This window comes from Mauremys reevesii, linkage group 6, assembly GCF_016161935.1.
Source record: "Mauremys reevesii isolate NIE-2019 linkage group 6, ASM1616193v1, whole genome shotgun sequence".
Lineage (NCBI taxonomy): Eukaryota > Metazoa > Chordata > Testudines > Geoemydidae > Mauremys > Mauremys reevesii.
Window position 1 is genome coordinate 58,933,262 of NC_052628.1, and position 16,849 is coordinate 58,950,110.

Here is a 16,849-nt window from a genome sequence, read left to right on the forward strand (position 1 = left end):
TGAGAGGGGTGAGGCTTAGGTCACACTTGTTGTTGGCATCTCCCATTGGCTAGTTTAGGTGGCTCCCCCCGACCCCTGGCATGCTGGCTTTTGCGGATTTCGCTCTTAGCCACCTCTTTCTCCCCATTCATTGTACGGGATCCTAGGTGCCTAACTCAGACTTTGTGGTTTCCAGTGTAGTTCCAGTGATTTTCTTGGTGCCTAGAAGTTAGGTGTTGCAATACCTAAGCCCCTTGCCTAGATCCCAGCCTTGGCCCTTTCTCTGCCACTTTTTTGTTGGCCTATTTCCTGCAATGGACCAGTCTCTCTCTTCTCACTTTGCCTCCATCCTTTCTCTCCCTGAACTTTATTACATTCCCTGTAGCCCTATCTTCCTCATGCCATAGGTGCCTCCAAGGATGGAATGCTGCTGCTTAGAAGCAGGAAGCAGCACTGCTGGTCACCTATTGCTTCCTGCTCCAGTGTGCTGCACTGAAATGCAGAGTGGAGGGTGAGGGAGCCAGCCGAGGGAAAAGTGAATCTTTGGGGGTAATGCCCATGAGTAGCATTTGGTAGCTGGGAGAAGGAAGTGAAGGGGGAACCTTGTTCACTGGCTGCAACCCTGCTATGAGTGATGTTTCAGCTAGCAAGAGTGAGTGTGTGACAACGTGAGCATATGGGTGACATTTGTAATACTGACTGGAAGCTCTTTGGGGAAGGGACTGTCTTTTTGTTCTGTGTTTGTAAAGTCCCTAGCACAGTGGGGTCCTGGTGCATATTTTGTGCTCCTTTTTAAAAAATAAATTTAGTTCCAAATGACCATTTTGTTCTTATAGTAGACTGTTAAGACTTTATAATCACGTGTGGGTCTGTTACGCCAGGATAATGATGATGCTGGAAGAACAATTTGTCTAGATTAGGTAGTGGTTTCCACTGCTGAACATCATTTGTTTGTTTTCAGGTCTGTTTTCTGAAATTCTTTATGTGCTCTTTTAACCATATTTAATTAGACCAAATAATTCTCCCTGGAGCATGGACATATACATAATTAGGAATGGAGTGGTGGGAATGTCTGCAAAAAAAATGCAATTTAGCATAATTCCATTGGAGCATTAACATGCTGACAGTTTTTGGCAGTTTTCTTTGATTATCTCTTTACAAAGAAGTAATCAACCATTTGATCATTGAAACGGACTTTGGGTGAAATATTCTGAAGATTTGTGAGCCTTGTTTAAAATAATTTAAAAAAAAAGCTTTTTGTACTCTTCCACAAGTGCTGTAGAGCTTCATTTTAAAAATATATAAATAAAGGAAGGAGTAGAAAAGGGACTAAAAACAAACCACACACTCTCTTGTGGTGATATGCGTCTTCATCACTGCATAATTTACCTATAGTTCTGCAGTTCTGTAAAACCTACACATAGTTATAGATTGATACAAATTATTATAAATACCACAAATTTCACACATCCCACAAAATGCTTAGGGCCAAATTATGGTTACCACTGCAAGGGTGCGCTGCAATGGCAGACAGCATCTGGAGACTGGTGGTATCTCAGAACAGATCATAATAATAATGCAGCTGTGAGTGAAAGGGCCAATAGGGGAGATGAAGCCCTGCTTGCTGCACTAATGAAATGCGTTAGGGGCATAGGCAAGCCATAGCTTTCCTTCCCCCCCAAATACACTGGTTATTACCTAGAGACCAGTGCCGGGACCGGGAGAGTGCCTTTTGTACAGGTGTAGTAAGTGCCCACTGCTTGAATGCACTTCATAGATTATTCCTCATTCTGCACTAAGCAGAATAAGGCTTCCAGGTCTGCTCATGTGCATTCCCAAACATCCCATTAACTGTCACTGCAAGAGATGTAACCTAGTAGAGCATTTGTGAGCTAAGTTTTAGTCTAACAGTATTCGCTTACAAATGCTATTTCTGTCATGGATGACTAGCAGAATTAGGCTTATGCTCCCTTTTGCTCTAGCAGAGAAATGTACATTTATGTGTTAACACCAAATTGTGTATAATCTTGTAAATCATATATTAACAGTACCACAAGACAACAACAAAAGAGGCTTTTAACCTTCAACCTTCTGCTGATATATCAGATGCAGACAGACTGGTTTCAAACCAATGAGCAGACACTTTCTGTTTTATTTGTCTTTTATTTTGAAAGTTTATTGCTTTCCATGTTTTAAAAGTGTGTTACACTCTGAAATGTTTAAATAGGGTTGTTTGGATTAGTGGTGTCTCCTGCAGATAGTATAAGGGGCTCAGCAGTTAAAACTCATTCCGTGTGTACAGTAGGTGCCTTGCATGTCACTGAATTATTTAGTCCTGCAGCATGTACTCTCTTTCCACATGTTTTCTTGAAACTTTAATGAATTCTAAAAACACTGTTAATTAAAGTGGTGGTTTGTATCATTGAAATTTGCAAATGTTTTACAGGTAAAACTGGAGCACTCATTGAGCCAAGAATTCACTGTGGAGAATGTGCTTGCAATATTGCCTGCATTTCCCAAGGGGGCCCCTCAGCAACGGGCCAAAAGGGCTGCAGAAGCCCTGGTAATTGTTCCAGATTAATGACAATGCAACAGGTGAGGGAATATTGTTGGGTTTACTGAAGTTTTAACTTTTTTTCTGCATTTATTTTTTATTTTTTTTGTATCCGGTGAGGCTCCTGTTGTGCTGACTTTGTTCCACTGACTGGTGGTGTAGCAGTGGGTGGTGGTGGTAAAGCCGAGAGAGTGCAGGCACTGGTACAGGGGTTTAACGTGTCAGAAAAGGCTCCTAGCTCTAGGCCAGCCAAAATATGATTCTTTGTTTTGTTTTTCCACATGTGGCCCATTTGTGCTTTCTGTATTTTGATATATACTAGATAATGTTTCAGTATAATATAAGTTAGTTTACATTGCATTGTCAATATACTTCTTCAAAATATTTACAGCTTGTCTGATAAAGAAAAGTGTTTCTAAGTTATGAACCACTATAGAACCAAGTATTTTTAATACCAAGCTTTTTTTTGCATTGATCAAGGGATGTAAAATGCTCTCCCATAAATAAATGTTACCACGTGTGGAGCATGTTTTTTAGCCTCTGAATCTGTTTAACATTAAAAAAATCAACAAACAGCAAATTCAAATATTTGAAAAAGATTGATTCCAACATTCTGTAATGAGGGAAAAGATAACTAACATTTTTACCATTTTTAAAATATTGTCTAATGTTTGCAAAGCTGAAATTAACAATATGAGACATTAGCAACTTGTTCAGAATTAAGACCATCAGAATGTTAGTCTTCCTGGTCTGCCAAAGCTTTTTAACCTCTCATTTGATGAGAGCTGGTATTAATGAGACCCTCTGTTATTTACACAGTCAATTTATGGATTTATCAAAGTAGAGCCTGTCTAATTAATCAGATTTCATGGCAGTTCTGTGAGAAGCATTAAGAGTGCTTTTAAGTAATTAAACTTGTGACTTGTTAATATTATGATTGGAATAATATACAGTCTGTTTTGGTGAGGAGTCAAACACTGAAGCATAAGAGTTTGATGAGGCAGTGTTTAAACAGTAAACTACTAGACTTCAATATTATTTTTTCATAATAATACTATAATAGAGTTTAGAGGCTCCCTGTCAGGATCAGAGTCCATTATTGTAGGTCCTGTACAAATTCATAAGAAGAAACAGCCCTACTTCTGTCTGAACTTTTACGTGTATGATCTGTGGAAGTTCCATACTGTAGGCTATGATAATCAGTTATCTTACAACTAGTTAGTTCCCACTCTACTTAATATTAAAGAAACAAGTTATCTATGTTTGAGCCCACGTTGAACAGGAAATGTATAAAACAATATTTTAGGAGTGTTATAATACTTGTATTTACACCATGGCAGTCAAAAACAGCCTGAGAAACTTGATCTTTAAGATTTTATGTATTCGTTCATTTAATCTGAATTGCTTGTAATCTTATTCATGATTGCTGTGGTTTGGGGATGTTAATAAAAGGTTTAATTCTTCTACGTATGTTGATGCAGAAGCAGTATAGAAAAAGACAATATCTGGCTTAACTTATCTCTGATTTTTAATGCTTGTAGATTTCAAAGAATTGCTGCACAATAGGAATTGGTTGAAAAAAACAAAGGATTTATTTATAACTTCAAAATTACAACAAAGGACATTTACTAAGGCACAATATCGTAGCGAAGTATAGAAAATTGCATAATGTTTTGATTTAGGAGGAAGATGCAAATGTGTAAATGTTTTCCAGTTTCCTTAGCTTTAAATCTAGTCTTTTTTTCCAGTAGTTCTTCTGTGAGAGGCAGGGCTGGCTCTACTGTTTTTGCCGCCCCAAGCAGCGTGCTGAATTGCCACCGCAGACAGGGGGAGGGGGGGTGTCCGTGTGCTGTTAGGGCGGGACGCGTGTTTCCGCAGCAGTGGCAATTCAGCAGCAAGAAAGAAGCTGAGCCGCTGCAGACAGCTGAACATAGACGTTGCCGCCAAATTGCCAGCGCCGCAGAAACATGCATGCCGCCCTAACAGCAGATGGACTGCCCCCGCCGTCTGTGTCAGCAATTCGGCACACTGCTTGGGGGCAAAAACACATAGACTGCCGCCCCTTGCAGATTGCCGCCCCAAGCACCTGCTTGGAATGCTGGTGCCTGGAGCCAGCCCTGGTTAGAGGGATCAAGTCATTTTGAAACCTACCAGAGAATATAATGAAAATTATATTAATATATTAATCTTTAATATCAGAAGCTTTCTTGTATAATTAGTATTAGTATTTATTATATTTATATAATTATGGATGGATCAGTATCTAGATAGCATGAATGACTTCTCTCTGATGATCCACCCTAGTGGTGCTCTTTCAGTACATTATTTATGTCATGGATCACATAACTGAGTAGCGCAATGTTGAAGCTCTTCTTGTTTCTTAATATTTTGGAGCATACATGTAAGCTGCTGGGGCCTGGGCAGCCTATCTGAGTGGAGCAGGACCTCGCCTGGTGGTTGTGGTGGCAGTTTGGGTAAGGACAAGTGAAGATCCAGGGATCAGGCACTAGTCCAAGGGTAAAACCAGAGTCAGGGTTGAGGGGCCAAGTCAAGGTCAGAACTGGAGTCAGAAGTTGAAGTCTAAACTGAAGAGTAAGCTGGAGTCAGAGTCCTGGATGTAGCCAGAGGACCAGAGCTAGGAGTCAGAAATCAGAGTGGGTAGGGAGGCTGGTGCTGGAGCAGGAGCAGGACTGAGTAGGCAGCAGAAGTGAGAGCAGAGTAGGCACAGCTGTGGGCATGGTACATACTGAGCAGCTGCAAGGCTCAAGCAGCAGACTGCAGACTCTCATGAACAATCAGGAAGCACAGCAGTTTGAGGGGGCTCGCTGGACCCAGCTGTGCTTGCTGGGTTGCCTAGTGACCTTGCTGGGAGCCAGCTGTGCCCTTGCCAATACAGTGGCATCTCCAGAACTATCCATTATTGATTCCCAGAGAATTCTTCTCAAGCCTTTGAAGTATTTCCTTGTCCAACACTGACACTTACCATTCACTCTTGTCTGCTATTACCATGCTTTGTCTGCTGTTCCTAATACTGTCAATTTGTCACAACTCCCCTAAATATGGTATCAGCCCGAGATGAAGAAGGTGGCGAAAGAGAATTGAAAAACTGATGGTCAGTTTATGGTGTGTTTAGTAGCAGTAAAACTCAGAATACTACTGTGTGATCTGCTAAGTATAAACAAAACAATTAGTCCAAAAGGAGCAAGTCAACATCTGGAGGGCAGAACTGTTATAAACTCAGGCCCTGATCCTGCAAACACTTAACACGTGTGCTCACTGAGACTACTTGTATGCTTAAAATTAGCACTTAAGTGTTTGTGGAATTGAGGCCTTGTGGCGGAGTCTATAGTTTGGCCAAGTGTATAATCACAGCAATAGACATTGGTCAGTTAGTCTACAAGAAAAGCAATGGAATCAGTTTGTATGTTAATTTCATGTTTTCTTTGGACCCCAGTAAGTGAATAATCATGAAGGGGGTATAATAAAATAGATACGTAAAGAAATCAGGTAGTTCAGTGAAGCACTTCCATAGTATGAAAGCATTAGAAGTCTGAGATTCAACGGGGACTAAAGTCTGAATTTGGTATTGCTTCAATGCCATTTACATTTTTAACTTTGGAGAAAAACATCTTTCTTTTGATTGCTAACTGTAGCCAATTCTAATCCTTTGGCCTCCATTAAGAGGATTTTTAATTAAATTTCTCATGAAACTGTACAGCCTCACCACATTGCTGTATGCATAGGTGCCGACTCCGTGGGTGCTCCGGGGCTGGAGCACCCATGGAAATAAATTGGTGAGTGCTCAGCACCCACCGGCAGCTCCCCATGGCCCCGCCCCACCCCCCCTGCTCCAGCTCACCTCCACCTCCTCTGCGAACGAGCCTGGGCATATTCTTAATAATCCTTGTTAAAACAGTTTCATGGGTTATTTTAATTTGCCAAATAAAAATCCCTGCAAACATGAGCCAATAGAAATTTTCCAAATTTTGATTTTTCTGATAAAAACCATAGATGACATACTATAGAGCCAGCCAGAATTTTTCAAAATTCAAAATTCTGACAAAGACTTTTTTGCCATAAATGTTCCTCTTTTCTGACCAATTCATTTGTAAATCCTTCATTAGAAAACACCAAACACTTTTTTGCAAAGGATTTTAATAAAGGAGCCATTTTCTCCCATAATACATTCAGGCATAGATTTGTGGATGCTGTTGTTCCAAGTGAAGTTGGCGTCTTCTTATTCCTAAGTAATCGGCCTCTGGTTATGGTCTTGTCTTCTTGCATCTTTGTCTCTCAATCAGTTATCTCTGTCTCATCAGCGCACTAGCAGGACATTTCTTGATCTGGCTTACTATTCCTCTGGGTCTCTTCACCAGATGTTTGGCAGGTTTACTGGATCTCTCTTGTACGCAACAGTCTCTCAATCTGGCCTCCCTGAAAAGTAGGATTGGGATTCATTAGGGCTGGAAATTGAAATTGTTCCAAAAGATAAATATTTTTCTTGATTAAAGACAAATGTTTTTTTCAAGATATAGCTCCTTAGTAATTAACGTACGTTTTCAAAGTGCATGTCATTCAGATCTTCCACTAACACAGTTTTCCGTGCAGAGGTAGGGCCAACCAAATTTAAATGTTGACAATAAGCTAAAGAGAACATTTGCATATTAACTGAATAAAAGTAAATTTAGGTTATGTTCCCACATCTCTCCTCTTGCAGTTTTAATTGTAATTTCAGTAACCAAACTGGCATCCATAATAACAGTTTATTCAACCTTTGAGACAAGACCAGTCTTAAAAAAAAACAAAAATGGATAAAACTTTTCAGTAAAATGGAACTTTCAGAACAATTAAATTATGGTCTTCTCAGGGCTTTGTAATGCTACTTATCATATCACAAAGATTCCTTCCCCAAGATCAGTGTTCTAAACCGGAGTTATTTGGATAGATATGCAGCATCTTTAGGTCACTCTTGAACCTAACATCAAGGATATTTTCACACCATTCCCATCTTATACATTATCTCTTAAAGATCTAGCTTGGGAGCGCAGATAGTTAATAGGCAACAGGTTTAAAACAAACAAAAGGAAGTATTTCTTCACACAATGCACAATCGACCTGTGGAACTCTTTGACAGAGGATGTTGTGAAGGCCAAGACTATAATAGGGTTTTAAAAAGATCTATATAAATTCATGGAGGATAGGTCTGTCAGTGGCTATTAGCCAAGATGGGCAGGGATGGTGTCCCTAGCCTCTGTTTGCCAGAAGCTGGGAATGGGTGACAGGGGATGGATCACTTGATGATTTCATGTTCTGTTCATTCCCTCTGGGGCACCTGGCATTGGCAGCTGTCGGAAGACAGGATACTGGGCTCGATGGACCTTTGTTCTGACCCAGTATGGTCATTCTTATGTCCCGCTAATGGGGAAAAGGGAACCAGCAAACTGTTTGGAGGTGGGAAGATGAGGTAGGTAAGGTAATGGGCAGTGCTTACACACTCACAATGTCATCCTAAAATCAACTACTTTTTCAAGTTTAATGGAAATATTGGTTGGGGGTAACTTTATGTAAACTTCCTATATTTAAGAGAAGGGGAGTGGGAGTGAGGGAGAGCCTCATGTGCTTTAATGAAGAATTTTATTGGCAGAATATTGTAATAGAAATATGGGATGCAATAGCCACAAAAACTGTAAGTCAAATAACGATAAGGTGAAAACAGTTGTGTTCTCTGCTTTCTCAGCACAGCTATTCCAGTCTCCCACTTGTAAAATGCTGATCAATAATACAGTGCAGGTGCTTATTAAAAAGGCCAAACCAACCAAGCAAAAAGGAATAAAACATGTGCAGCTTCTCTGACACTAAATGTTCATGGTTCATTGATTAGATGGATGTTATTTAAAGGAGTTCATAGCTAGTGCAAAGAAAATAACATTCTTTTGGATGGTCTGAGGTTTAGCTCAGTATTAAAATACAGTGTTCAAAATATTCTGATTTTAATTTCATAAAGCAAAGCATATTGCAAGTCACAAAATCAAATTCAGCTCTTTATGATGGAGAATATTAATTGGGTTATACAAAACAGTACGTTTTTTTTTTCCAGAAAATTTCGTTTCCCTAAATCAGACATAGAGTAACACAGACAAACACTAGAGAAAGACTGGTGAAGGAGAAGTTAAGTGGTTGATGGGTGGCTGTGGTTGCTGTCTTCTGAGGTAGGAGTTTGCTCTGATGGATAAAGGCCCATTATCTTGGCAGAGGTCAGGCTGGAAGACTGGAGCAGAGCACAAGATGAGATCTAGTTATTGGATGAAGTTTCCACTTTCTTCCAGAGGTGGAAACAAGCAAAGAGAATGTCAGGCTCTAAGCTATAGACCAATAAGAATAATTTAGATAATGTTTTCACCCCCAAGGAATGCCAAACCCTTGAGTATGAAGGCTGTACTAACTGGTTAAGCCGATAACCTAGAACATAAAATAAAAATTACTTAAAAAAAGAAACGATGCACATTCTCATTGCATATAGTGCTAAGATGAACCAAATGAATGACGCTGTCCCCCATCCAAATTCAGGCTTCTCTCAGGTCATGGGGAACTTAGGTTGTCCATAGAAGATCTTTACCAGGTTCTTCCAATAATTTCCTTTGTTCATACAATCTTGTCTGTTTCAAAGACCATGAAAACCATGAAAGAATCAAGAAACTTCAACAACAGTCCAGTTTTCAAAACAAGGTTCCCTGAAAGCACTCAGTCCTTTCGTGAGCATCACTACAGTGAAGTGATTTTAGATCTTTATTTGGAGTCTGAGAATGAGAGTCCAATTGTCCATAGGTCTTACTCCTTTGAGAGTCACTTTCTTTTAAGCATCATCCACTGATCATGTTGTCATGATAGGCCTGGTCTTCATATGGCATAGGACTGTAGTCACTGTAAGAATGTCAGAACCAAAGAAGGGGGGGGGGAAGAGTAAAGGCTAAATCTCTCTCTCTCTCTTAGGTAACCCTGTTAGAAAAGTTATGCTATATCAGGTCCTTCTCTACTTTACCATTGCTCAATGCTAGGTGCTCAGGAAAGAGCTGTTTGTTCAAATTTTAATTAGCTGAGATTAGAAGCATTTGACAACCAAGTGTAGGTAGTTTTTTCCTGTCTCCTCATCTTTACCCAGGCTCACTGGCAATATCAGTTCATATGGTACACTTTGAAAGATGGACATCATGTTTTCCGAGCCTAGAATATAGTTCAGTTTTGGGTTTCTGTTTTGTTGGATTCTTCAATCCAAAGAGATCTAATGCTATCAGGATGGATAAGAGAGTTACTCTCATTATGAGAGAGTTTCATATTATCAGGCCTGCCAAAGGGACCAATTGGGACATTACTAGTTACAAGTTTTTGCCTCTTTATTTTTGATGAAGTTAATGTAAGTCTTCATAACTGTTCAGAAAGCCATATCATTCATGAAGAGGAGCCCACAGAAAGGCCATTGTGTTGAGAAAGCATTTTGCAGACTGTCATTTCAGTTACTAAGAATATAGAAGCCCCATTGAAGTCAATGGGAGTTTTACTCTTGACTTCAGTGAGTCCAGGATATTACTCATTGCATTTCTAGGCACTACTGTTACCTGACTAACATTTGGATATGACAGTTGTTACATTATGTTGATGACAACTTCCTTGGGTTTCTTGTAGTTCTGCTCTGCATTTTTCTTCCAGTACAGCTCACTAGTCTTGGAAATGTTTGATCTAAGGTCTAAGACTGGACTATTTTGGAGGATGGTTCTTTTCTGCACACTTCAAATGTACAGAGATGTAGGCAAAGTATCGTGTTTTCTAGAGGCCATCAGTTTTTGTTTCAATTCCTGTGGGCTAACCAGACTCATGGAGTTAGCAATGAAAGAGAGATCATTTTTTTTCCATGGTAAAGTTGGCACCCTTTTTCCTGATTGTTACCTGTTACTGCATGAATTTACAGTACTAATCCAAATTAGTTAACAGTGTTTTAAAAAAAAGCGCTATTTCTCCTCTGAATTTTCCATCCTTCTTAATCTTCTCTGTTTCTCTTTTTTAGATTGCAAGATCTTTGGAGGCAGGAACTGATTTGTATAGTACCATGTACATCTTGGTGCTTAACAAATAAGTCATGACAATAGTAATTAATAATGCCAAACCACCTTTTCTTTACTAGAATCTGATTCCTTACTGTGGCTTTCAGCTGTAACTTCTCCCTCTGAAATGCCAAGTGGAGAGTGGAATATTTCCACATCCAATTTTCTGCTCACTTCAGGGGGAACTCTCTAGCTGGGCTTAGAAAACTGTTTCTGCATATCAGTATTACTCAGAAACTAAGACCCAACCATATTTTATGGATTTTATTATATTTATCACACTGAAATAATGGAAAATATTTGTAATGTTTTATATCAGCTTTGTGTTCACATATTTTTTTATTTCCTCACAACACTTAAAAAAATTATGGTGTTGAAAGAAAGAAAAAATGTGGTCACCAGAAACCATCTGTTTCTCCATCCTCACAGAGATTTTGCTAGAATTTCATTTATAATAATTCTTTAAGAGTCTGAGCCATTGCCCACTGAAATCAATGGAAAGATTCCCTACTGACATCAATGGCACACTGGATCAGGCCCTAAAAGATTTCTGTGCTGAACTGCACTGCTTGCAATTCAGTATATTAAAGGTGTATTTAAGCTGCAAATATGCTCCCTGGCCTGCTTGGTTTGCTAGTGCAGAATTTAAAAAAAAAATCTGTTTTGGTTCTTCTGAAATTGAACTTCTCAAAAATGCCTGTTCCCTGGAAAAATCTGAATTTCCAGCTTCTTCCAAATCAGAACAAACAACCAAACAAATCAGAAATGTGAAATTTCCCAAAGGATGGAAATTCCAATTCCCAGTCTATTCACACTTTAAAAGATTCCTCTACTTTGAAAGATTCTGCCAATCTGAGAGAGTTTATATGTACTTAAAATGGGGAATCATTCTGGGACTGGTAATGTCTCTCAAAACAGAAGAAAATTTTGAATGTGACCTCTGCATAGGATGTGAATAGTGGCAGTTATTGTAGCTAACCATCATTATGTTTTATATATATTCTGTCTTCTAGATACATGCTCTGCAAGCTGAACTCAATTTCCATAGAAGCATATACAACCTCCAAGTTAAGTACACTGAAGCTGTTTTTGAGGGGATAAAGCAAGCCTACCACACTTTTCAAGAGAATGTTGTGTCAGTTCTGTGTTCACCGCTACAAGGTTAGTGTGTGTTTTTGTGATATTTCCAGCAGCACAAACTGAAACCAGTTGGAAAATACTGATAAGCATTAAATAAAAGATCTGAAAAGCTGTAATTTACAATCAGCACCAATCCCACCTAACATCGGTTTTTTAATCCCTGTATTTTAAATAATCCCTTCATGTGTATATTGGATTTTGTATGCACATTTGTAGACTCAAAAATTCAAAATTCCTTACACAAAATACGTAATAATATAACAATATTATATGGCATTCATAAGGAAATAAAAATGTTTATTACTTTTTATTAAAAAAATTATTGGGAAAGAAATATATGTAAAAATCCATCCTAAATATGCAGTGGGAACTCTAGTGTGGGTTTTTTCATATTTTATATATTAAGTTTTCAAGAAGAGTACAAAACAAACTAAAATCTAATGCAATGATGAAGACACTTTAAATTAATACAAAAATCATTACAGCAAAGGAATGCAAATATACAAGTCAGTTCTGTCTCTTTTTTCTTTTCCTTTCAATTTTAGCACAGAAAAGTCCACAACCATATGGTCATTATATACTAGTTACAAATGTGATCTTAAAAAAAAAAAGTAGTAAATAATTTAGAGAGACAAGGTGGGTGAGGTAATATCTTTTATTGGACCAACTACTCTTGGTGAAAGAGACATGCTTCTGAGTCACACAGAGCTCTTCTTCAGGTCTGGGAGAGGTACTCAGAGAGTGGTACAGTGTTGTAGGTAACGACATTACTGACTCAATATGAAATGTAAATAGACAAATTTAAAATGGAGTGTTGACAGACTGATTTTTACTTTAGTTAATAAAAAAAAAAATGCAATACCGCAAATGCTGTTCACTCTCTAAAGGTGTCTATTTAAAAAAAAATTCAGCAACTTTTATGCAAAAATTCAGCACCTCATCCCATGTAAATTGGCATAGTTTGTGCTAATGAATCAAGGTGGAATTTTCAATCCTAAGTGATACCATGCGTATGGGATAAATTTTCTCATCATTTTGCAGCCATTATGTGTTCATATGTACATTCATAGACACATAAGTGTACTATATATCTGGACTTGCTTGTAGGAAGTGCTGAACAATTGTTTTTTTCTGTACTGTTGTAGTATTTCAGCTGTCAGAACTGGGCTTGCTCTCCAGCGTACATTAGATAACACGTCTGTTCCTCTCTCTGTCTCTCCCCAACCCTACTTTCTTTGCAGATGTTCTTTCTTCTTACATAAACCTTAAAGCGGAAGCTTCAGAGGTTGCTTTAAGGGACTTTCTCGCTGCTTTTAAAAACAATGCCGAACAGATCCAAAATACAGTTGACACTTTGACTCTATCAAAGAATCAGCAGCACGAAGGTAATAATTTTTATTTGTTCAGTTTAAGACAACAAGAAATGAAAAAAAAATTAGCTGTTTTCAGCATTCTTGAGTCTGTAAAAACAAGTCATAGGTTTTGGAAGGAAAGTAATTCCTCTGTGCGTTCTTACAGACTAAAGTCATAGTATATTCTGACCTCAGTAACATGGGATAAAATCCAGAGTAGCTGCACTAATGTCAGTGGAGTTATTCCAGATTTACAGTGGTGCAAATGTGAGCAGTATTTAGCTCTCCGTTGCTTTACTGTTTAGTTTTCCCTGTTGGTTATAGCTTTATTGAAATTGTACTAAAACTCTGAAGGATTGAATGCTTTCTTTTTCTTTTTCATTGTGTATATTTTTAGTGAATTTCAATTACCATGAAATTAAGAAACTGATAACATTGGATGGAGGCCCAAGTATTTAGTGATGTAGTAGATTCTCCATCACTTGCCGTCTTTAAATCAAGACAGGATGGCTTTCTAAAAGAGATGCTTTAGCTCAAACAGAAGTTATGGACTTGATGTAGGAATTATTGGGTGAGGTTCTTTGGCCTGTGTTATGCTAGCAGATCAGACTAGATGATCATAATGGTACCTTCTGGCCTTAAAATCTATGATGTATAATGCAAGTATTTGTAATATTCAAGCTTTCCCCCACATGGTTCAGCCATAGTACCTCAATTCTGACTTACAGTACTCCTGATATGCTATTTGAGGTCCTCTTCTATGCTATGGCTTCTAACTCTGTTTGTATTGTGGGTAAATCATAGAATATCAAGGTTGGAAGGGACCTCAGGAGGTTATCTAGTCCAGCCCCTCTTCTCAAAGCAGGACCAATCCCAAACAGATTTTTACCCCACTTCCCTAAGAGGTCCCCTCAAGGATTTAACTCATAACCCTGGGTTTAGCAGGCTAATGCTTAAACCAGTGAGCTATCCCTCCCCCCTACTTAGAAACAGTGAATTGATATACTTCTGGTGGCACACATGAAGTAAGTTGATAGTCTCAGTTCCTAGAGGACAAGTATCCATCTCAGCTAAGGACTGGGAGCCTGATCTTGCAAAGATTTAGACATAGGTCTGAGTGATTAATCTACAGGAGTTGTTCCATGGATTTATCACTTGGGTTAAATCATTCATGTGTGTAAGTGTATGCAGGATCAGGCTGTTGGGGAAGACCACCAAATATATTATACTTGGAATTTGGCATTGAGCCCCATCATCTGGAGATTAGTGCATTAATCGCCTTAAAAAATCTCAGCTGCTTTAAGAGACTGCAATTAGAATTAAGAAAAACTGAAAAATGGAATCCTATTGTTAAAATAATTAAACACCTGGGGCCAGACTCCAATCGCATTTACATTAAATCTTTCCAGTCCATTGACTTCAAGAGAGTTACTCTAGATTTACAATAGTATAACTGAGATCAAAATATTGCCCTTGAAGTTTTGATTTGTTTATTACTAGAAATAAAGATATCTTATCTCAGTGACTGAAAAAAATTATTGTGCTTTACTACATTACAAGGATGATTTCAGGTTGCAGTTACCATACAGAGCATTAAGCTTTGAACTTCTAGAACAAAGGAGAGCAAAAATTTAAATATTTCCTAGTTTTGTAGGTATGTTTCTTAAAGGTATAAGTTACATTTTTTATGGCAATAAAAAGTAGTTAAAAATAATAATACTTGGACAGAAGTTCGCGTTTCTTTTAATTTATGGGAGAGAAATAGTAAATTTTGTGACTTTCAGGGTATATTACATGTAAATAGCAGAAGTTCACAAATTCAGACTATTTAGACTACTTTGGTTCTATTTTTGACCCTTTACTATCTTAGCTATGGGATACTACTGTTGATTATTGCACACTTTTGATGGGATTTTCCAACGCGCGCAGCATTGGTCCAACTCGGCTCCCTTTGAAATCAGTGGGAGTTATCCCACTGATATAAATGGAGCAGAGTAGGCCAGTCCTGAGGGGTTTTATAAAACTCTCCCGACTGCTACTCTGAGAAAACTTTTTACTCTTTCATCTGCCACCAGCAGCTCATGAGAATAGTGCTTCACTTGAACCTTCCTACAGACGCTGAATACCAGGATAGGCAAAATTTTCAGATGTCATGATTAAATAATGTGTGTAAAATCATCTGTGTCTTGACACATTTTAGTAGCACAGAACAATCTATTTCCTTCGTGACCAAAATGCAGCCTTTTGTCTTTATCATTTAACTAAACTACCATATATGACTCTGAGGATGTTTTTAAAAAACATATTTTAGTGTTAATTACTTTCATATATGCACTTTACAGTGTACAACATAATAGTCAAGTGCCAATACATTTTATTCAAGGGCTAGATGATTCAGTGAGATATCACTCTAGACTTTAGTCTTTGAATACCTGGGCTCAAATCTGTTTACATCATCAGTAAAAGCTCATTTTCTTTGTTTGTTCATGTCAAAAATCTCCCATATGATTTACAATAATTACCTTAAAAAGTTGCTGATTGGCTATCAATAAATCAATACAGTTGCCTCAGTTTTGGCATTACTTAAATTTCTCTATATCATATTTGCAGTATTACCTATAGTAGGAAGATGCTAAGGTGACTGTTACAATACACTATAAATTACTGGCAGTCTGTTCAGGAGATGCTTGGTGATTATATTAATATTCAGGATTGCTGTGCTAGGTAAACTTCGGGAGTGCCTACTCACACTGTGTCTGCCTTTAGCCAGTGCTATCATGGGTGATATGTGCTCCCTGCATCAAACAGCTCTTATAAGCAGTAGTTGCATTCATAATACATAAATAAAATGAGGCTTGTATATGTTTCTAAAGCAATTGAACTCCAATTTTCATGTAATCCTGGAATTCTAATAAACTTCAACATTTGTAGACCTACTTAGAAACAGTGACTTGATGTACTTCTGGTGGCACACATGAAGTAAGTTGATAGTCTCAGTTCCTAGAGGACAAGTATCCTTCTCTAGTGATCTGGTACCTTGTTGACTAGCTTAGTCCAGAAGCCAAGGGCTCAATGGGCAAAGAAACTGAACTATCCTCTCACTGTTAGAGGTTGGCTTTACCGAATAATATTGAGCCACATTGGTCGTGGTAGTTGTAGTTATCTTTATGCCTACCACAGTGCCTAGGAACTCTACTCATGGACTAGGACCCCATTGTGCTTGGTGCTGTACAAATAGAACAAAGAGACAGTTGCCAACCCAAAAGAGCTTACAATCCAAGCATAAGAAAAAAGATAGATACAGACAGATCGAGGGAGGCGCTTGTTACAAGGAAACAGTGAGAAAGTGTTGGACAGCATGATAGGTTAGCAGTGCTCTCTGCACACCAGCATACTAGCTGTCAGGAATCAGGGCCTGCAGCAGAGCCAGTAGCTGGGCAATCTAATGAGCGCAGCTGGCCTGTAGTAGTCTAACTCATTGGCTCTCAATCCTTCCAGGCTATTGTACCCCTTTCAGGAGTCTGATTTGTCTTGCGTACCCCTCGAGTTTCATCTCACTTAAAAATGACTTGCTTACAAAATCAGACATAAAAATACAAAAGTGTCACAGCTAGGGTGACCAGACAGCAAGTGTGAAAAATCAGGACAGGGGGTGGGGGGTAATAGGGGCCTATAAAAGAAAAAGGCCCAAAAATCAGGACTGTCCCTATAAAATCGGGACATGTGGT

The 16,849-nt window shown here is 38.5% G+C and overlaps 1 protein-coding gene across 9 annotated transcripts in view; it reads left to right on the top strand.

Moving 5' to 3' along the window:
* The window catches only part of LOC120408022, a 159,925-nt gene that overhangs the window by 129,448 nt on the left and 13,628 nt on the right, over positions 1–16,849 (top strand). For all 9 annotated transcript variants that reach the window (XR_005600371.1, XM_039544496.1, XM_039544499.1 and 6 more), the window contains 2 exons: positions 11,643–11,790; positions 13,011–13,154. Coding sequence is in view for 8 of the 9 variants with exons in the window: in XM_039544496.1 (XP_039400430.1) it covers positions 11,643–11,790; positions 13,011–13,154 (292 nt within the window). In the remaining variant the exon portion in view is untranslated. The remainder of the gene's footprint in view (positions 1–11,642; positions 11,791–13,010; positions 13,155–16,849) is intronic.